The following is an 18,997-nucleotide window of genomic DNA, read 5'->3' on the forward strand; positions in this document are numbered from 1 at the left end:
ATAATTTTTACATACCCTACATTACTCATCTCATATGTATATACTGTACTCTATACCATCTACTGCATCTTGCCTATGCCGTTCGACCATCGCTCATTCATATATTTTTATGTACATATTCTTATTCATTCCTTTACACTTGTGTGTATAAGATAGTTGTTAAATTGTTAGATATTACTGCATGGTCGGAACTAGAAGCACAAGCATTTCGCTACACTCGCATTAACATCTACTAAATATGTGTATGTGACAAATAAGATTTGATTTTATAACCATTTTAAATTTAAATTTAAATGGGGGGGGTAGGGACGTCCCAAGGATCCCGTATAGCAAGGCCGTTTCGCCACGGGCCCAGACACAGGGGGACATCTGCTCGGGCTGACGCACAACGTGTCCCAACTACGTATTTTTTTGTTTTGTTGTTGTTGCCTGTTTGGGATTCCTTCTTGGATGGCCTGTAACAAAGATTGTATCTGTACTGGGTTGAGTCTATCAAATAAACAAGAACAACGTGGGGCTAAGTGAGAAAACAGCGTATAAATACGCATGTATATATTTTTTACGGCTCATACTAGTGCACCCACACCACTGCAGCAAGCAGGCGAAACTCAGGTAACGTAACTAGCTAACGTTAGCTACACAGGGATAAAAGGTGCAGGATCGATAACTTGCTGAAAACAACCATCCTGAGACGTCCTTGTTGCACAGAGATAGTTGGTCGGTGGGCCATTCCCATATCGTACTCGAGGAACAGACGAGGTTCATCGGTGTCTACTTATTCTCAAGAGGCCATGGCGGGGAGCAAATGGAACCTAGCGTAGCTAGCTAGCTAACGTCAAAGGTTATAGTAGAGGTTTCTTATGTTTGTTTACAATATAGGCTAACTAGGTCCTTGATAAAGAGTAAATGGGGAAGTGAAGTTTTAAGACGTTACACGTGTACGTTCAAGTTTCAGTTGCTGGTAGAAAAGTGACAGGTGTTGTTGTCGGTCCCTGTTCAGAGTTGAAGCTGGACTTGCCAGCTAACAGATTGCCAACTAGCTAACGTTAGCTAGCTGCTATGATGATGATACTAAAGTTAGTGTCGTGTGAGCTGTTTACCAAAAACGTGATTAGCTGATCTAGCTAGGTCGAGATAGAAGCGGCTATCCAACATTGACCGTTTGTGCCTTGCTATTTTAATTTAACCCTATCTATTTAAGTGAATTTAATTTGCTATTCTTATTATAGCTTGCTACAGTCAGATGCACCATCGTCGATCCATTACACATCGATTGTCAACAAAATAGCAGTTATTGATTAGTCATTGCGCTCCAGATATCTGTATGTGTATATATAACGTCATATATATATAATATCATATCAAGTTTCAGCCTGTCCTGAGTAGCTAGCTAGCTCTCAAGCAAAACAGGTTTTAGTTAGCTATAGTTTTGACAGTTGATTTGCGTGTCTGCCAGGCGCCTACCTAGCTGGCCAAATCGATGTCGTTTGCGCCCCTGGACACCCGTTGCATTGCAACACTTGATCCCGCTGTGCTGGTGTGCTTGCTGGTACCCAGTGGCACGTTTCTCTGATCCATTGGTGCTTTCAAGACAACTGGGAACTCGGAAAAATACGAGGTCAAGTCATGAAGTCATTGATCTTCAGGTCGGAAAGTCAGAGCTATAGAAAGAGGCCCTAGTTCCCGAGTTGGATGACCGTTAGAAAAATATTTTTCCCAGTCGGGGCTTGTTTTTCCGAGTTCCCTGTTGTCTTGAATGCACTGAAGTCGGAGATTAACGAGTTCCCAGTTGTCTTGAACGCACTGAGGTCGGAGATTAACGAGTTCCCAGTTGTTTTTAAAGGAGAATTATGTGTTCTTGCAGCACAAGTCTTGCCCAGTGGTATAGTGCTTAGTGCTTTTTTTAGGTGAGGGAGCGCGTTTAAAACATTTACGTAATATTTTCCTCTATCAAAGTTTGTACGGACAGATGTAAACAATTGAATAGCCTATCATTATAAACAATGCATCCTTCAATTGCAACGTCTGCCTATGCCCACATACATTGTCTCAAAAACATTTCAGTTTTTTAATATCCTCAAACACCAAGTTAGGCATAGGCCTCAAATATGCCATCATCACTGTCAATCTTGAATTATAATTATTCACGTTTTACCGGGAATATGCATTTAGATCTTCTTGAATGACTGTTTCGAGAGAGAATTAGAGCAGATGGTGTTAACAAACTATTAGCCTTTCTTGTATTTTGTTTCAATCAATGCATATATCCTGCCTAGTGGTGGGTTCTGCTTTGGCCCATACATTTTTTTTTGTTAACTATTCAGCTTCAACTAACCATCCTAAAAGCTCGTTATAAATTACAGTAGGTGTTTTTGGTGTAACGGTAACTTTATAGGCCTACTGTGCTATGGTTTTATATTTGGTTCTGTTATGTAAAATGCAAATTAAAAATTGTGATCTTGCAAGACATTGCTTCGGCTTTGATCTAACTTTACTCAACTTTGCTCATCTCTTCATACTCTGTGTAGGCTATGTTTTGCAAACACATCTAGGTTAGCTGTCATTTAATATTCTCTCATGTTGTTTTATTTTTTGTCTAGGTGGTGGGGCAATGTTTACACTGACATCCTCCTGACCAGTCCAACAGTTATCCAGGCCCCCCTCCCTTTACCCCTCCCATTCCCCACCTCTACCCCCTTCCACAACCTTTCCACCCTTCACTATGAATGAGGCCAGCGTAGTCAGGGAAGGATGGCTCCACAAGAGAGGTGAGGACCCTCTGTTTCTTATTATTCACCGCAAATGTAATATAATCACTTTCAAACACAATTTCAATAACATTGTCTGACAAAGCCAGAACTATGTAGCTGCCATAATAATGTGCATTGTGCCTAACCTCAGAGACTAGGCTATGAGGGTTTTCGGGTGCTGTGTACTCAAGCCCACTTGCTTCTCTATGCAGGTGAGTACATCAAGACTTGGAGGCCGCGCTACTTCATCCTGAAGAGTGACGGCTCCTTCATCGGCTACAAAGAGAAGCCTGAGCTGTCTGACCAGAGCTTGCCCCCTCTCAACAACTTCACAGTGGGAGGTGAGGGTCCCTCAAAGTGAAAACTATTGTTGATGATGTCACAGGGGACTCTGTGCAGTGTTGGTTCTGTAGCAGGGTTTACAGAGCAGGACCTGCTGTCCTCTCATCACCTCTGTACAGAACACTTAAATGGAGTGTTTTGGTGTTTGCAGGCCTGGATGTTGCTTTGGGGATCTTCACAGTTCACACTTTGTAAATTAAACAACAGAAGTAAAAACAATGGATTGAGGCATTAAAACATTTGTAACGCTTGATCCCTCTTCTCTGTCTCCTCTTTCGTCCCAGAATGCCAGCTGATGAAAACGGAGCGGCCCAAGCCGAACACGTTCGTTATCCGCTGCCTGCAGTGGACCACTGTCATCGAGAGGACCTTCCACGTAGAAAGCAATGCAGAGAGGTGAGGAGGGGATATGGGTAATTATGAGGTGTGAGAAGGGGCCAATGGAAAGGGTAGGTAGACAGTGGGGAGGAGGAATAACAGTAGTCAACAGAGGTGGAGGGAGGGATATGTTTCTGTCTGTGTCACGGACAAACTCTTCCTGGTTCAAAGGAATCCTACAAGCTCACTATGGTGTAGTAATTGCACTGTGTGTGTGTGTGTGTGTGTGTGTGTGTGTGTGTGTGTGTGTGTGTGTGTGTGTGTGTGTGTGTGTGTGTGTCAGAGAGGGGTGGATGCGTGCCATCCAGGCGGTGGCCAATGGGTTGAAGGTACGAGAGGAGGAGGAGCCCATGGACCTGTTTGGTTCTCCCAGCGACAGCAGCAGCATTGAGGAGATGGAGGTGGCCATGTCCAAGACCAACTCTAAAGTGGTGAGTGTGTGTGTGTAGCCATGTCCAAGACCAACTCTAAAGTTGTGTGTGTGTGTGTGTGTGTAGCCATGTCTAAGACCAACTCTAAAGTGGTGTGTGTGTGTGTAGCCATGTCCAAGACCAACTCTAAAGTGAGTGTGTGTGCAGTAACATATACTGTGCATATGACCGATACAAATGCTTACAAGGTAAAGGTAAGAGTCACACAAATACATGCTAATTGTTCTTCCACAATGGTTGAATCCTGGTTTGTTCCTGCGCAGGTGTGTGATTGATCTGTTTTGTAAAGTATCACACTTCGTCATCACTACCACTGTCCATCCTTCCCATTGTGAATGTGTTTGGCTGGGCTGGGTCACCCAAGATAAGAGAGTTGATTGTCCAACTCTGTCTCTGTGTTGTCAGACGATGAGTGACTTTGACTACCTGAAGCTGCTGGGGAAGGGCACGTTTGGCAAGGTGATCCTGGTCAAGGAGAAAGCCACGGGGATGCACTACGCCATGAAGATCCTGCGCAAGGAGGTCATCATCGCTAAGGTAACGAAATAGGCCTAACCTATACCACTTTACAGTGGTGACTACTGGCCATCGGTTTGTTATTGGGGAATGACGATCCGTATCCATTAGGCCTGATCTGTAGTCTTAATAGTTCTTTATTGTGCATAGTATGTGGTATATTTTGTTTTATAAACTGGGTGGTTGGAGCACTGAATTCTGATTGGCTGACAGCCGTGGTATATTTATGTTATAAGCAAAGGATATTTAAATTGTTTCTATTATGTTGTGTTTCTTAACGTTGTCTTAACACTTGCATCGCCGGGCTTCATCTCATCTCATCTCACAAGAAGCCGCCAATGCGCAAATTTGGAATGTCCTGTGTTCTCTCGTGTTTCCAGTAATACCTTCTGAACATACCCTGGCTTCGGTGACTTGTGAAGGAGGAAATCTATTTGACAATGACTGAGCTGTGATTCTTATGTATGTGTTGCTGTAAAAGGCTGACCCTCTGATCTGTGTGTCCAGGACGAGGTAGCGCACACGGTTACGGAGAGCAGAGTGTTACAGAACACCCGACATCCCTTCCTCACGGTGAGTGCTCTGTGTTCCTCTCACCTCATTACATGTGCTGGTCCAGAACGGAACCCCCACACGTGTTGTATAGTCAGGGGGAGCAGTGGTTCCCAACTCCAGTCCTCCAGTAGCCCCAACGGCACACTTTGTCGTTGTAGCCCCGGACAAACTCCCCTGATGGGGACCGGAGGACTGGAGATGGGCTGTTGGGGGACTGGAGAACTGGAGATGGGTTGTTGGGGGGACCGGAGGACTGGAGATGGGCTGTTGGGGGGACCGGAGGACTGGAGTTGGGCTGTTGGGGGGAATGGAGATGGGCTGTTGGGGGGAATGGAGTTGGGCTGTTGGGGGGACCGGAGGACTGGAGATGGGCTGTTGGGGGGACTGGAGGACTGGAGATGGGCTGTTGGGGGGACTGGAGATGGGCTGTTGGGGGGACCGGAGGACTGGAGATGGGCTGTTGGGGGGACTGGAGATGGGCTGTTGGGAGGACCGGAGGACTGGAGATGGGCTGTTGGGGGGACCGGAGGACTGGAGATGGGTTGTTGGGGGGGACCGGAGGACTGGAGATGGGCTGTTGGGGGGACCGGAGGACTGGAGATGGGCTGTTGGGGGGACCGGAGGACTGGAGATGGGTTGTTGGGGGGACTGGAGGACTGGAGATGGGCTGTTGGGGGGACCGGAGATGGGCTGTTGGGGGGACTGGAGGACTGGAGATGGGCTGTTGGGGGGACCGGAGATGGGTTGTTGAGGGGACCGGAGGACTGGAGATGGGCTGTTGGGGGGACTGGAGATGGGCTGTTGGGGGGACCGGGGGACTGGAGATGGGCTGTTGGGGGGACCGGAGGACTGGAGATGGGCTGTTGGGGGGACCGGAGGACTGGAGATGGGCTGTTGGGGGGACCGGAGGACTGGAGATGGGCTGTTGGGGGGACCGGAGGACTGGAGATGGGCTGTTGGGGGGACCGGAGGACTGGAGATGGGCTGTTGGGAGGACCGGAGGACTGGAGATGGGCTGTTGGGGGGACCGGAGGACTGGAGATGGGCTGTTGGGGGGACCGGAGGACTGGAGATGGGTTGTTGGGGGGACTGGAGGACTGGCGATGGGCTGTTGGGGGGACCGGAGATGGGCTGTTGGGGGGACTGGAGGACTGGAGATGGGCTGTTGGGGGGACCGGAGATGGGTTGTTGAGGGGACCGGAGGACTGGAGATGGGCTGTTGGGGGGACTGGAGATGGGCTGTTGGGGGGACCGGGGGACTGGAGATGGGCTGTTGGGGGGACCGGAGGACTGGAGATGGGCTGTTGAGGGGACCGGAGGACTGGAGATGGGTTGTTGGGGGGACTGGAGGACTGGAGATGGGCTGTTGGGGGGACCGGAGATGGGCTGTTGGTGGGACTGGAGGACTGGAGATGGGCTGTTGGGGGGACCGGAGATGGGTTGTTGAGGGGACCGGAGGACTGGAGATGGGCTGTTGGGGGGACTGGAGTTGGGCTGTTGGGGTGAACGGAGGACTGGAGTTGGGCTGTTGGGGGGACCGGAGGACTGGAGATGGGCTGTTGGGGGGACTGGAGTTGGGCTGTTGATAGTAAAAGCTGTCATTTTTGTCTTGCCTTTTTTCATGAATTTGTATTTGTCATGCCTAGCCTATGACATGTCTCTATATTTTTGTTGTTAATCCTTTCTTATCACAGCGCATTTTCTGGTACTTAAAGCAAATACCTGTGAACATCAGACGATAAAGAAACATCTGATCTAATAGGAGGACATTGATCAATTGTCTTCTTCCACCCTTCCAGACACTGAAATACGCTTTCCAGACTCATGACCGATTATGTTTTGTGATGGAATACGCCAACGGAGGAGAGGTGGGTGTCCCACTGGGATCCACGTGGCCGAAACAATAATTAACAGATTGTAATTTCACATTGTTTTCACACTAAATGCAAATGATAAACACTTTTTTTGCAAAACAGTAGAGACAAATCTCTATTACAAGACACTTTTTGCAAAACAGTGCTATGGCAAAAACCAAAATGTGCATCCCTTTGTGTCACCAGGATTAAGATGAGGGTGAATCTTACTCTGCACTTGTCTTTTCTTACTAGCACTGACTTTGCTGGTAGTTACTATGAATGTGATATGTGGTTGTCTCATCTAGCTATCTTAAAGGGCCAATGCAGATGTTTGTATTTCAATATCAAATCATTTCTGGGTAACAATTTAAGAATCTTACTGTGTTTTCAATTAAAATTGTCAAAAAGAAGCCATTTCTGAACCACTGTCTGGGAGTGGTCGGAGTGGGGAGGGGAAAACTAGTTGTTATTGGCAGAGAAGTTTGGAACTCTCTTTCTAATTGGTCTATTAACTAATTTATTCCCCGGTGACGTCACCATGGAAGGCCAAAACTCCATCCCACCAAAACAGGCTGAAATGTCAGGAGCTTTTTTCAAACCGCTCTCACACATAAAGGGCATTATCTTCTTTTTGATAATGTTACATTATTATTTCAACCTCGGTGTGGAAATGTATATAAAACACAGTAAAATAATGTTTTTTGCTACACTTGGCCTTTTAAGATGAACGCACTAACTGTAAGTCTCTCTGGATAAGAGCGTCTGCTAAATGACTCAAATCTAAATGGTGACATGAACCTTCTCATTCAATTAAATACTATACCGTTTGAATGGATTTGGCTAATTTTGTAAAAGGTATTTTTTAAATTGTGATGGTGTAAGTGTTATATCAAAACATCTCAAATCAATCCCTTTTTTTTTTCACTCTCTTTTGCTCTCTTCTTCCCTCTAGCTCTTCTTCCACCTGTCTCGGGATCGTGTGTTCACGGAAGACCGGGCCCGTTTCTATGGCGCTGAGATCGTATCTGCGTTGGAGTACCTCCACTCTCGTGACGTGGTATACAGGGACCTGAAGGTAGGCACTGTGAAGATTCTGTCCTGCTTTCATAGTCACCCATCCTGCTTTCATATTCATCTAAGGACTTGGGTTTTCCTGAACCGAGTGACAAACACATTCTGTCTTCATACTTCAGTCATGTGATTTTCCTAAATGGTGATAATAATGGTGCCACACGCCCAGCTTAGACACATTCCCCTCCCCACTGGAGACTGGGGTTAAATTCCCCGCTCCAACTATTCAAACTGGCTGTCGTTCTCTTTATAATGTTAGAACTGTCTCCATAATGTTTTGAAACTCTGTTTCATCCATCTCGCTGCATCTTCTCAGCTGGAGAATCTAATGCTGGACAATGATGGACATGTTAAAATCACAGACTTTGGGCTGTGTAAGGAGGGCATCACGGACGGTGCCACCATGAAGACCTTCTGCGGTACCCCGGAGTACCTGGCGCCGGAGGTGAGGGCCCGCTGCTGGGCATGGCTAGTGGCACAAGCACATGCTACACAGTTGTCATACAACCTTAACTGTGTTCATTAACTTCTTGATTCTACTTGAGACGCATATGTCTCAAGTAGGCACCTGGAAATGCAAATGCGCTACGCTAAATGCTAAATGTACTCGTTTAAACTCAAACCTTGATCAAAATTCACAAGCAGGGTATTGAATTAAAGCTACACTCGTTGTGAACCTAGCCAACAAGTCAGATTTTTAAAATGCTTTTCGGCGAAAGCATGAGAAGCTATTATCTGATAGCATGCACCACCTGAAAATGCATGAATGCGACGTAAACAAAGACTCTGCTTATCCGACGCAGCACAAAACGCAGAAATAAAATATAAAACATTCATTACCTTTGACGAGCTTCTTTCTTGGCACTCCTATATGCCCCATAAACATCACTATTGGGTCTTTTTTTCGTTTAAATCGGTCCATATATACCCAAAATAGCTTTCTATGGAAGCTGTGTCATTCAGAAAAAAACAGTTTTTAAACGCTGCGTAATTTTTTAAAATGAAAAAAGTCGACGATAAACTTTCACAAAACACTTCGAAATCCTTTTGTAATCCAACTTTAGGTATTAGTAAACGTTTATAATCTATCAAAATGATTACAGGGCGATGTATATTCAATAGCTCCTCGTTTGCAAATCAATGGCTGCCAATGTCCACATTAACAACATCCGGGTGGAGACTGGAAGAAACGGAAGCCAGATAGATGGATTTTCCAACAATAAATTCAATTGAAAATGACGGCAATGGCGACATCGTGTGGAATTTGTATGAATTGCATGCAGGTCGATATTAAATTTTGTCCTCTTTTAACAACCCATGGAAGTGACTTATGGAAATTATTTTTAGCTTTCAGAGAGCAGTTTTTCTTGCGTTTTTCAATGAAACACACGATCTGTTATAGTCACAGCCGTGATTTAACCAGTTTTAGAAACTTCAGAGTGTTTTCTATCCACACATACTAATCATATGCATATACTATATTCCTGGCATGAGTAGCAGGACGCTGAAAAGTTGCGCGATTTTTAACAGAATGTTCGAAAAAGGAGGGGGTAGAAGTAAGAGGGTATTAATAAGCACCATACGTAAGAAAACACAAACTAATAGGGAATAACTTTTTCAATTTCCCGTTGCAAAATGTCTTCTCTTTTTGTAGCAGTACAAATGCAGGAAGTAAGACAAGGAGAGAGACCATTTTAGACTCAATGTGGTGTTCCTGGAAGAACCACTTGTTTTTATTGGGGACATTTGGCTTGATAATCTGATAATCCATTGTTTTTATGTTTTATGTTAATGCAGTGAGTATTTAGGTAGAAAGATACCTCATACTGTATGATAATTTTATCAATCGATTGCCTCTGGAACATTCCTTTTGAAGACCCCATAAAGTGACTCAAATCCAATCTGGTCAACTGCAAATTGTTGTTTAGACAGACAAAAAAAACGATCTGATTTTGAGCATTAAGGCCTGCACTGTGAACAAAGCTCCTTCCCTCCCTCCCCGCCCGTCCAGGTGCTGGAGGACAATGACTACGGCCGGGCGGTGGACTGGTGGGGCCTGGGCGTGGTCATGTACGAGATGATGTGCGGTCGGCTGCCCTTCTACAACCAAGACCACGAGCGGCTTTTTGAGCTCATCCTCATGGAGGAGATCCGATTCCCCAAGAACCTGGCCCCAGAGGGCAGGGCCCTGCTCAGCGGCCTGCTCAAAAAGGATCCCAAGCAAAGGTACGTGGGTGGTGCTTGGGGGGGGGGGGGGGAGGTGTGACCGTTTGACCGGCCTGCTCCGGGAGGGGGAGGTGTGACCGTTTGACCGGCCTGCTCCGGGGAGGTGTGACCGTTTGACCGGCCTGCTCCGGGAGGGGGGGGGGGGGGGGGGGGGTGTGTGTGACTGTTTGACCGGCCTGCTCCGGGAGGACCCCATTTGTGTTTGGCTGGGTATTTGCTCAAGTCCTCACAAGGAAAAAGGCTATTTCTAGGAAGTTTTTAGAGTTAAGGTTAGGGGTTAAAGGTCAGGGTTTGGTTTTGGGGTTAGTGAAAGGGTTAGGGAATCAATTGTGTGTCCCCACAAGGTTAGTTAAAGGCTAGAAACAAGCCCTAGGTTTATGCTCAGTTTGTTTTCTTTTCCTCGGCACACTGGTGCTTCCAAATAAAAATTCCAGGTCTTACAGCAAAACATTCAGTAGCATATGCAACCAAAATGATCACTATTTGGAGCTCTCTGACAAAAAAAACGTGAGATGCTCTTCTTCAGAAAAGCAGTGCACCAAACATGAGATGCTCTTCTTCAGAAAAGCAGTGCACCAAACATGAGCGCACCATTTGAAGCAACCTCTGATTTTTGTTATTGACAGGTTAGGGGGAGGCCCGGATGATGCCAAAGAAGTGATGTCCCACAAGTTCTTCACCTCCATCGACTGGCAGGACGTGGTAGATAGAAAGGTGAGTGACTGGAGGCTGATAGCTTAGCGCTACTGATAGTCAGTCAATAAATGGTGGCATTCCAGATCTTTGATTTTTTTTTTAAGTATGACCATTATTTAACTAGGCATGTCAGTTAAGAACAAATTCTTATTTACAATGACGGCCTACCGGGGGTTAACTGCCTTGTTCAGGGGCAGAACTTTTACCTTGTCAGCTCGGGGATTCGATCCAGCAACCTTTCGGTTACTGGCCCAACGCTCTAACCACTAGGCTACCTGCCGCCGTTTTTGCAGTCAGATATCACAATGGGTTAGTTCCACGTCGACTGCCATCTGACTGATCCCTGAATGACCTTGCATCATAAATAAGTAAAGTAAGTAGTCTGTTTCTGTAGCGCGAGGCAGCTTGAAATACAAGTACGCCCCCTGGACAGGACACTAGTCTATCGCAGGGCCTTACACCCTAATCCCTCTTGATGCTGAGTGTCAAGCAGACCATTTGCCAATCAATCACTGCTTGCTCTCTCCCTCCTCAGCTGACTCCGCCCTTCAAGCCTCAGGTGACGTCAGAGACTGATACACGTTACTTCGACGACGAGTTCACGGCACAGACCATCACCGTCACGCCTCCAGACAAGTGTGAGTTCATGTGTGTGCCTGTTGGTGTGTGTGTGACACAATATGCCACCAAGCATGCTTTTAGAGGTGATGTTGACTGAGTGTTTTCTTCGTGTTCTAGATACCAACCTGGACTGTGGCATCCCCAACCAGCCAGCACACTTCCCCCAGTTCTCTTACTCTGCCAGCATACGAGAGTGACCCCGTCTTTACCATACACACTGAAGATATGCATAGAGCATCAGTTCACACTCTCATCCACACACACACACACACACACACTTTCTTGTAAAAAAAAGACTGCAAGCTTGAGACTCCACACAGGCCAATGGATCTCTGGTCACAGCGGGGATTTAAGTGCCTAGTCTTGCAGCCATCTTGTCTGCTCAAACCCCGCCTACACTACAGTCACGCACAACAGCAGCCTGTGAACTGCACAGGACCTCAGTCAATACCTCACGTCGTCAACATCGGCAGCAGTAGCATATCATCCAGGACACTACTGCTCCTCACTGGAAGGTCTAGTACAGGGCTGCCCATCCCTCTTCCTGGAGATCTACCGTCCTGTGGGTTTTCAGTTCAACCCTCTTCCTGGAGATCTACCGTCCTGTGGGTTTTCAGGTCAACCCTAATTTAACACACCTGATTCTACTAATTAGCTGCTCAACAAGACCTTAACTAGCTGAATCAGAATGGCTAAATTAGGGTTGGACTGAACCTGCAGGACAGTAGATCTCCAGGAAGAGGGTTGGGCAGCCCTGGTCTAGTACCTATAGGTGATCCTATAGGACACTACTGCTCCTCACATGGGGGACTAGTACCTATAGGTGGTCCTATAGGACACTACTGCTCCTGACAGGGAGGACTAGGACCTATAGGTGGTCCTATAGGACACTACTGCTCCTCACAGGGAGGACTAGGACCTATAGGTGGTCCTATAGGACACTACTGCTCCTCACAGGGAGGACTAGGACCTATAGGTGGTCCTATAGGACACTACTGCTCCTCACATGGGGGACTAGTACCTATAGGTGGTCCTATAGGACACTACTGCTCCTCACAGGGAGGACTAGGACCTATAGGTGGTCCTATAGGACACTACTGCTCCTCACAGGGAGGACTAGGACCTATAGGTTGTCCTATAGGACACTACTGCTCCTCACAGGGAGGACTAGGACCTATAGGTGGTCCTATAGGACACTACTGCTCCTCACAGGGAGGACTAGGACCTATAGGTGGTCCTATAGTACACTACTGCTCCTCACAGGGAGGACTAGGACCTATAGGTGGTCCTATAGGACACTACTGCTCCTCACAGGGAGGACTAGGACCTATAGGTGGTCCTATAGGACACTACTGCTCCTCACATGGGGGACTAGTACCTATAGGTGGTCCTATAGGACACTACTGCTCCTCACAGGGAGGACTAGGACCTATAGGTGGTCCTATAGGACACTACTGCTCCTCACAGGGAGGACTAGGACCTATAGGTTGTCCTATAGGACACTACTGCTCCTCACAGGGAGGACTAGGACCTATAGGTGGTCCTATAGGACACTACTGCTCCTCACAGGGAGGACTAGGACCTATAGGTGGTCCTATAGTACACTACTGCTCCTCACAGGGAGGACTAGGACCTATAGGTGGTCCTATAGGACACTACTGCTCCTCACATGGGGGACTAGTACCTATAGGTGGACCTATAGGACACTACTGCTCCTCACAGGGAGGACTAGTACCTATAGGTGGTCCTATAGGACACTACTGCTCCTCTGATTTATATGGAATTGAGACACTGATCTCTTACACTCAGTTTTCTTTCTTTCTTGTTCTCGCTCTCTCATTTTCGTTCTGTGTCTGTCGCTCCCTCTTTTCCCCTCCCCCTCGTCCTTCTCACGCTAACCCACTCACTCACACTGCTGGGTAGAAGAAAAAAAACACTGAAGTGATTCTTGTTTTCACAAATGAGAAAGAAAGGTTTTCTCTCTCTCTCATTGTTACAGTTTATAAGGAGTCATATTTCTGTGATTTATCCAAGTGCTCTTTTCTGTAACTAGCTGTTACCAATAGTGTTGAAGTGGTCCTACTGGAGGGGGGGTTGTGGTAAACTATGAAGCTGTTTCTCTGTCAATGTGTTTGTGTGCTTGGAGAAAAGGTGGGACAACCAAAACTGAATGTCTGCATTTTGTGTTTGTATGTGTGCGTATGTCAGTGAAGTCGTGTGAGCGCTCAAATGTAAGCGAGCTTGACGTGCATTGGTATCAGTAGAATAATTGGCGACATCACACAACAGAGTTTTTCCGACTCTGGATTTCCAAAAAGCGATGCAGGAGGGAGTACTACTTTAACTGTAATTCAGTGAAATGAACTAGTATTTACGCTTTCTTTTGACTGGGATCGTTGTGAACAGAACACAAAGTTGCTACAGAGAAAATGTATGAATGAATTACTGTACAATGTGTGTAGGTACGGCTTTTTAAACCCTGTTTTTAATTCAGGACCTGTCTCAACACATCTGGTCTTTGATCGAGACGCACCAGGCATGTGTTTTACAACGGTCGACTAGCACTTAGTTACTTAAGCAGACCTCTTTTTACTCGAATTATGAGATTTGGATGTTTTATTCTTGTTATTTTGTTGCTTCGTTTCCTCTTTCAAATGTCATAAACGTCTGCTGTACTATCAAAAATGTCCGCACAGGTGGTGTTGAGTGGATCAGTGACGGAGCTCCGTTCTGGCCACAACATCAGGTGTGTGTTGAATGTAGTGATCACGCCTGCTCCTCTTCGTATGCTGTCTGACTGCTGACAGTCACTGGTCAACGAGATCCAGGTTTTTCTCTGTCCTGATAGTCATGTGAGCCTTGTGTCCATTGTGCGCCGTTTGGAAATAGTTTCTAAACCTAACTATTATTGTTTTTTTGTTTTTGTCTAGTTCTGTTGTTTTCCACCTCACTGTTTCCCTGACCTCTTTTGAAGACATTACTACTCACTTAACATTCATAAATGTTTAATTCAATGAAATATTATTTCAATTTAAATTGTGTGTATTTCTGTTTTGTGAGACAGCTGTGTGCTTGTATGTCTGCGCATGCTTGCATTTGTACTGTATTGCCTATATACACATTCATGCTATAATGTAATCATGAAGTGCTTTAATAGGCTAGTCAAAGATTTTATCACCTCCCATCTTAACTGACACCCTAATCCCACTACAATTTGCATACCACCCCAACAGATCCACGGACGACAGAATCGCCATTGCGATGCATGTAGCCCTATCCCACCTGGACAAGAGAAATACCTACAGTACCAGTCAAATGTTTGGACACAACTACTCATTCAAGGGTTTTTATTTATTTCACTACTTTTAGAAAAATTGTGAAGTCATCAAAACCTATGAAATAACACAAATGAAAAAGTGTTACATCGAAATATATTTGAGATTCTTCAAAGTAGCCACCCTTTGCCTTGATGACAGCTTTGCACGCTTGGCATTCTCTCAACCAGCTTCACCTGGAATGCTTTTCCAACAGTCTTGAAGGAGTTCCCACATATGCTGAGCACTTGTTGGCTGCTTTTCCTACACTCGGCAGTCCAACTCATCCCAAACCATCTCAATTGGGTTGGGGTTGGGTGATTGTGGAAGCCAGGTCATCTGATGCAGCCCTCCATCACTCTTCTTCTAGGTCAAATAGCCCTTACACAACCTGGAGTTGTGTTGGGTCATTGTCCTCTTGAAAAACAAATGATAGGATGGCGTATCGCTGCAGAATGCTGTGATAGCCATGCTGGTTAAGTGTGCCTTGAATTCTAAATAAATCACTGACAGTGTCACCAGCAAAGCACCCCCACAACATCACACCTCCTCCATGCTTCACGGTGGGAACCACACATGCAGAGATCATCTGTTCACCTACTCTGTGGCTCACAAAGACATGGCGTTGGAACCAAAAATCTAAAATTTGGACTCATCAGACCATCATCTTATATCATCAGATGTAATCGTCTAATGTCCATTGCTCGTGTTTCTTAGCCAAAGCAAGTCTTTTCTTCTTATTGGTGTCCTTTAGTCATGTTTTCGTTGTAGCAAATCGACCATGAAGGTCTGATTTCCCGCAGTCTCCTCTGAACAGTTGATGTTGAGATATTTCTGTTACTTGAACTCTGTGGAGCATTTATTTGTGCTGCAATTTCTGAGGCTGGTAACTCTCTAATGAACTTATTCTCTGCAGCAGAGGTAGCTCTGGGTCTTCCTTTCCTGTGGCGGTCCTCATGAGAGCCAGTTTCATCATAGCGCTTGATGGTTTCTGCACTTGAAGAAACTTTCAAAGTTCTTGATATTTTCCGGGTTGACTGACCTTTGTGTCTTAAAGTAATGATGTACTGTTGTTTCTCTTTGCTTATTTAAGCTGTTCTTGCCATAATATGAGCTTGGTCTTTTACCAAATAGGGCTATTTTCTGTATACCCCCTACCTTGTCACAACACAACTGATTGGCTCATATGTATCAAGGAAAGAAATTCCACAAATTAACTTTTAACAAGGCACACCTGTTATTTCAAATGTATTCCAGGTGACTAACTCATGAAGCTGGTTGAGAGAATGCCAAGTGTGTGCAAAGCTGTAGTCGAGGCAAAGGGTGGCTACTTTGAAGAATCTCGTATGAAATATATTTTGATTTGTTTAGCACTTTTCTGGTTACTACATAATTCCATGTGTGTTATTTCATAGTTTTGATGTCTTCACTACTATTCTACAATGTAGAACCCTTGATGCCCTCCAAGCTCATCACTAAGCTCTGGGTCCTGGGTCTGAATCCCTCCCTGTGCAACTGGGACCAGGGGCCTCGTTTTGTCAGTCATGCGTAGGCACAAATCTGTGCGTAAATCATGAGTAGTTTCATTTCCACACAAAGTGTAAGATTAATCAATATGAATGTTTTCTTGAGAGTGTGCCATGTGGTGGAATAAGGCAACTGCTTGTCAAGCGTAGTCTAGTGAATGGGAAAAATACAGTGCATTTGGAAAGTATTCAGACCCCTTGACTTTTTTCACATTTTGTTACATTACAGACGTATTCTAAAATAGATTAAATATCCCCCCCCCCCCTCATTAATCTACACATAATACCCCATAATCACAAAGCAAAAACAGGTTTTTGATTTATTCAACATAAAAAATTAAAAAATACCTTATGTAAATAAGTATTCAGACCCTTTGCTATGAGACTCAAAATTGAATTCAAGTATATCTTATTTCCATGTATCATCCTTGAGATGTTTCTACAACTTGATTGGAGTCTACCTGTGGCAAATGATGATTTGGAAAGGCACACACCTGTCTATATAAGGTCTCACAGTTGACAGTGCATGTTAGAGCAAAAACCAAGCAATGATGTCAAGTCATTGAAGGTCCCCAAGAACACAGTGGCCTCCATCATTGTTAAATGAAAGAAGTTTGGAACCACCAAGACTCTTCCTAGAGCTGGCCACCCGGCCAAACTGAGCAATCGGGGGAGAAGTGCCTTGGTCAGGGAGGTGATCACCAACCCGATTGTCATTCTGACAGAGCTCCAGAGTTCCTCTGTGGAGATGGGAGAAACTTCCAGAAGGACAACTATCTCTGCAGCACTCCACCAATCAGGCTTTTATGGTAGAGTGGCCAGACAGAAGCCACTCCTTGGTAAAAGGCAGATGACCACCTGCTTGGAGTTTGCCAAAAGGCAACTAAAGACTCTCAGACCATGAGAAACAACATTCTCTGGTCTGATGAAATCAAGATTGAACTCTTTGGACTGAATGCCAAGCGTCACGTCTGGAGGAAACCTGGCACCATCCCTACAGTGATGTGTGGTGGAAGCATCATGCTGTGGGCATGTTTTTATGTGGCAGGGACTGAGACTAGTCAGGATTGGGGGAAGATGAACATGGAAAAGTACAGCGAGATCCTTGATGAAAACCTGCTCCAGAGCACTCAGGACCTCAGACTGGGGCGAAGGTTCACCTTCCAACACAACAATGACCCCAAGCACACAGCCAAGACAACGCAGATGTAACTTTAGGACAAGTCTCTGAATGTCCTTGAGTGGCCAAGCCAGAGCCCCGACTTGAACCCAATCGAATATCTCTAGAGAGACCTGAAAATAGCTCCAGTTGCAGAGAAGATTGAGAGAAACTCCCCACATACAGGTGTGCCAAGCTTGTAGCGTCATACCCAAGAAGACTGGAGGCTGTAATTCAACAAAGTACTGACTAAAGGGTCTGAATACTTATGTAAATGTGATATTTCAGTTTTTATATTTAATGCATTTGCAAAAAAAAATCTAAAATCCTGTTTTTTCTTTGTTATTATAGGATATTGTGTGTAGATTGATGAGAGGAAAACACAATTGAATTCATTTTAGAGTAAGGATGTAACAACAAAATGTGAAATAAATAATTCAATCATTTTTCGATTTCAGTGTATTTCCATTGTGAATTCAAGCAACCTATCTTGACAGACGATATCATATAATTTGACCACATTGGTGCATTTGTTAGAATAATAATCCACATAAAGTACAGTAATCTGTTAAATTAGAGACCTGTAGGAAAGTGAAACCATTGTAGACATACTATAAAAAACTGAGATGATGGGAAATTGAATGAGAGATGGTTGATCTTGGTCTATTGGAAGATTTGGCATGCTTCATTTAGCAGAGAGTGCGGTTTTAGAGACAGGTTTGGTTTTTATAGGTGGGACTTTTTTTGCAGAAAGTACAGATTGGCTCATCAGATATTGTTTCTCAAAACCAATCTCATAATATTTGCGAGGACTTAAAACCTACTTTAAGAAGGCAAACACATGCCATTTAGGTGCACATCCAAGTGCTATCCACCCTGGGGTTTTTGGTAATGGGCACTTTTGGTATTTGGTATATTATTAGGACCCCATTAGCTGTTGCGAAAGAGGCAGCTTCTCTTCCTGGAGAAAACATGACATAATACAGAACAGTAATAGACAATAACAGCTCAAGGACAGAATTACATACATTTTAAAATGACCCACACAGCCTACATATCAACACATACTGTACACCCAAAATATCTAGGTCAAATAGGGGAGAGGCGTTGTGCCATGAGCTGTTGCTTTATCTGTTTTTTAAAACCAGATTTGCTGTTCATTTGAGCAATATGAGATGGGAAAGGAAATCCATGCAATAATGGTTCTATATAGTACTGTACTCTTTCTTGAATTTGTTCTGGATTTGGGGACTGTGAAAAGATTCCTGGTGGCATGTCTGCTGGGGTAAGTGTGTGTGTCAGAGCTGTGTGTAAGTTGACTATGGAAACAATTTGGAATTTTCAACACAATGTTTCTTATAAAATGAAGAAGTGATGCAGTCAGTCTCTCCTCAACTCTTAGCCAAAAGAGACTGGCATGGATAGAATTTATATTAGGCTTCTGATTACAATGAAGAGCAAGACGTGCTGCTCTGATCTGGAACAGCTGCAGCTTAACTAGGTCTTTCTTTGCAGCACTGGACCACATGACCACAGGACAATAATCAAGATAAGAC

General features: G+C 45.0%; 1 protein-coding gene across 8 annotated transcripts; it reads left to right on the forward strand.

Annotated features, from left to right (window-relative positions):
• Window positions 1-337: 337 nt before the first annotated feature.
• On the forward strand, window positions 338-14,478 carry LOC139388735 (RAC-beta serine/threonine-protein kinase-like). 8 transcript variants are annotated; one of them, XR_011629319.1, is made up of 15 exons: window positions 338-521; window positions 2,601-2,768; window positions 2,963-3,091; window positions 3,377-3,488; window positions 3,754-3,901; window positions 4,307-4,438; window positions 4,925-4,990; window positions 6,772-6,840; window positions 7,781-7,903; window positions 8,216-8,344; window positions 9,911-10,125; window positions 10,752-10,839; window positions 11,357-11,459; window positions 11,560-12,265; window positions 12,572-14,478. XR_011629319.1 is itself a non-coding variant. In XM_071135609.1 (14 exons), the coding sequence occupies exons 2-14, from the start codon at window positions 2,723-2,725 to the stop codon at window positions 11,637-11,639; spliced, it is 1,440 nt and encodes a 479-aa protein (XP_070991710.1). In that variant the 5' UTR covers window positions 338-612; window positions 2,601-2,722; the 3' UTR covers window positions 11,640-14,478. The 8 variants fall into 8 exon arrangements, 2 of the variants coding, with proteins under 2 accessions (XP_070991710.1, XP_070991711.1); XR_011629316.1 differs by having other exon boundaries at window positions 354-612; window positions 11,560-12,928; window positions 13,184-14,478; XR_011629317.1 differs by having other exon boundaries at window positions 354-612; window positions 12,521-14,478.
• The last annotated feature ends 4,519 nt before the right edge of the window (window positions 14,479-18,997 follow it).

This window comes from Oncorhynchus clarkii, chromosome 29 (assembly GCF_045791955.1).
Source record: "Oncorhynchus clarkii lewisi isolate Uvic-CL-2024 chromosome 29, UVic_Ocla_1.0, whole genome shotgun sequence".
In the NCBI taxonomy this organism is placed as follows: Eukaryota; Metazoa; Chordata; class Actinopteri; order Salmoniformes; family Salmonidae; genus Oncorhynchus; species Oncorhynchus clarkii.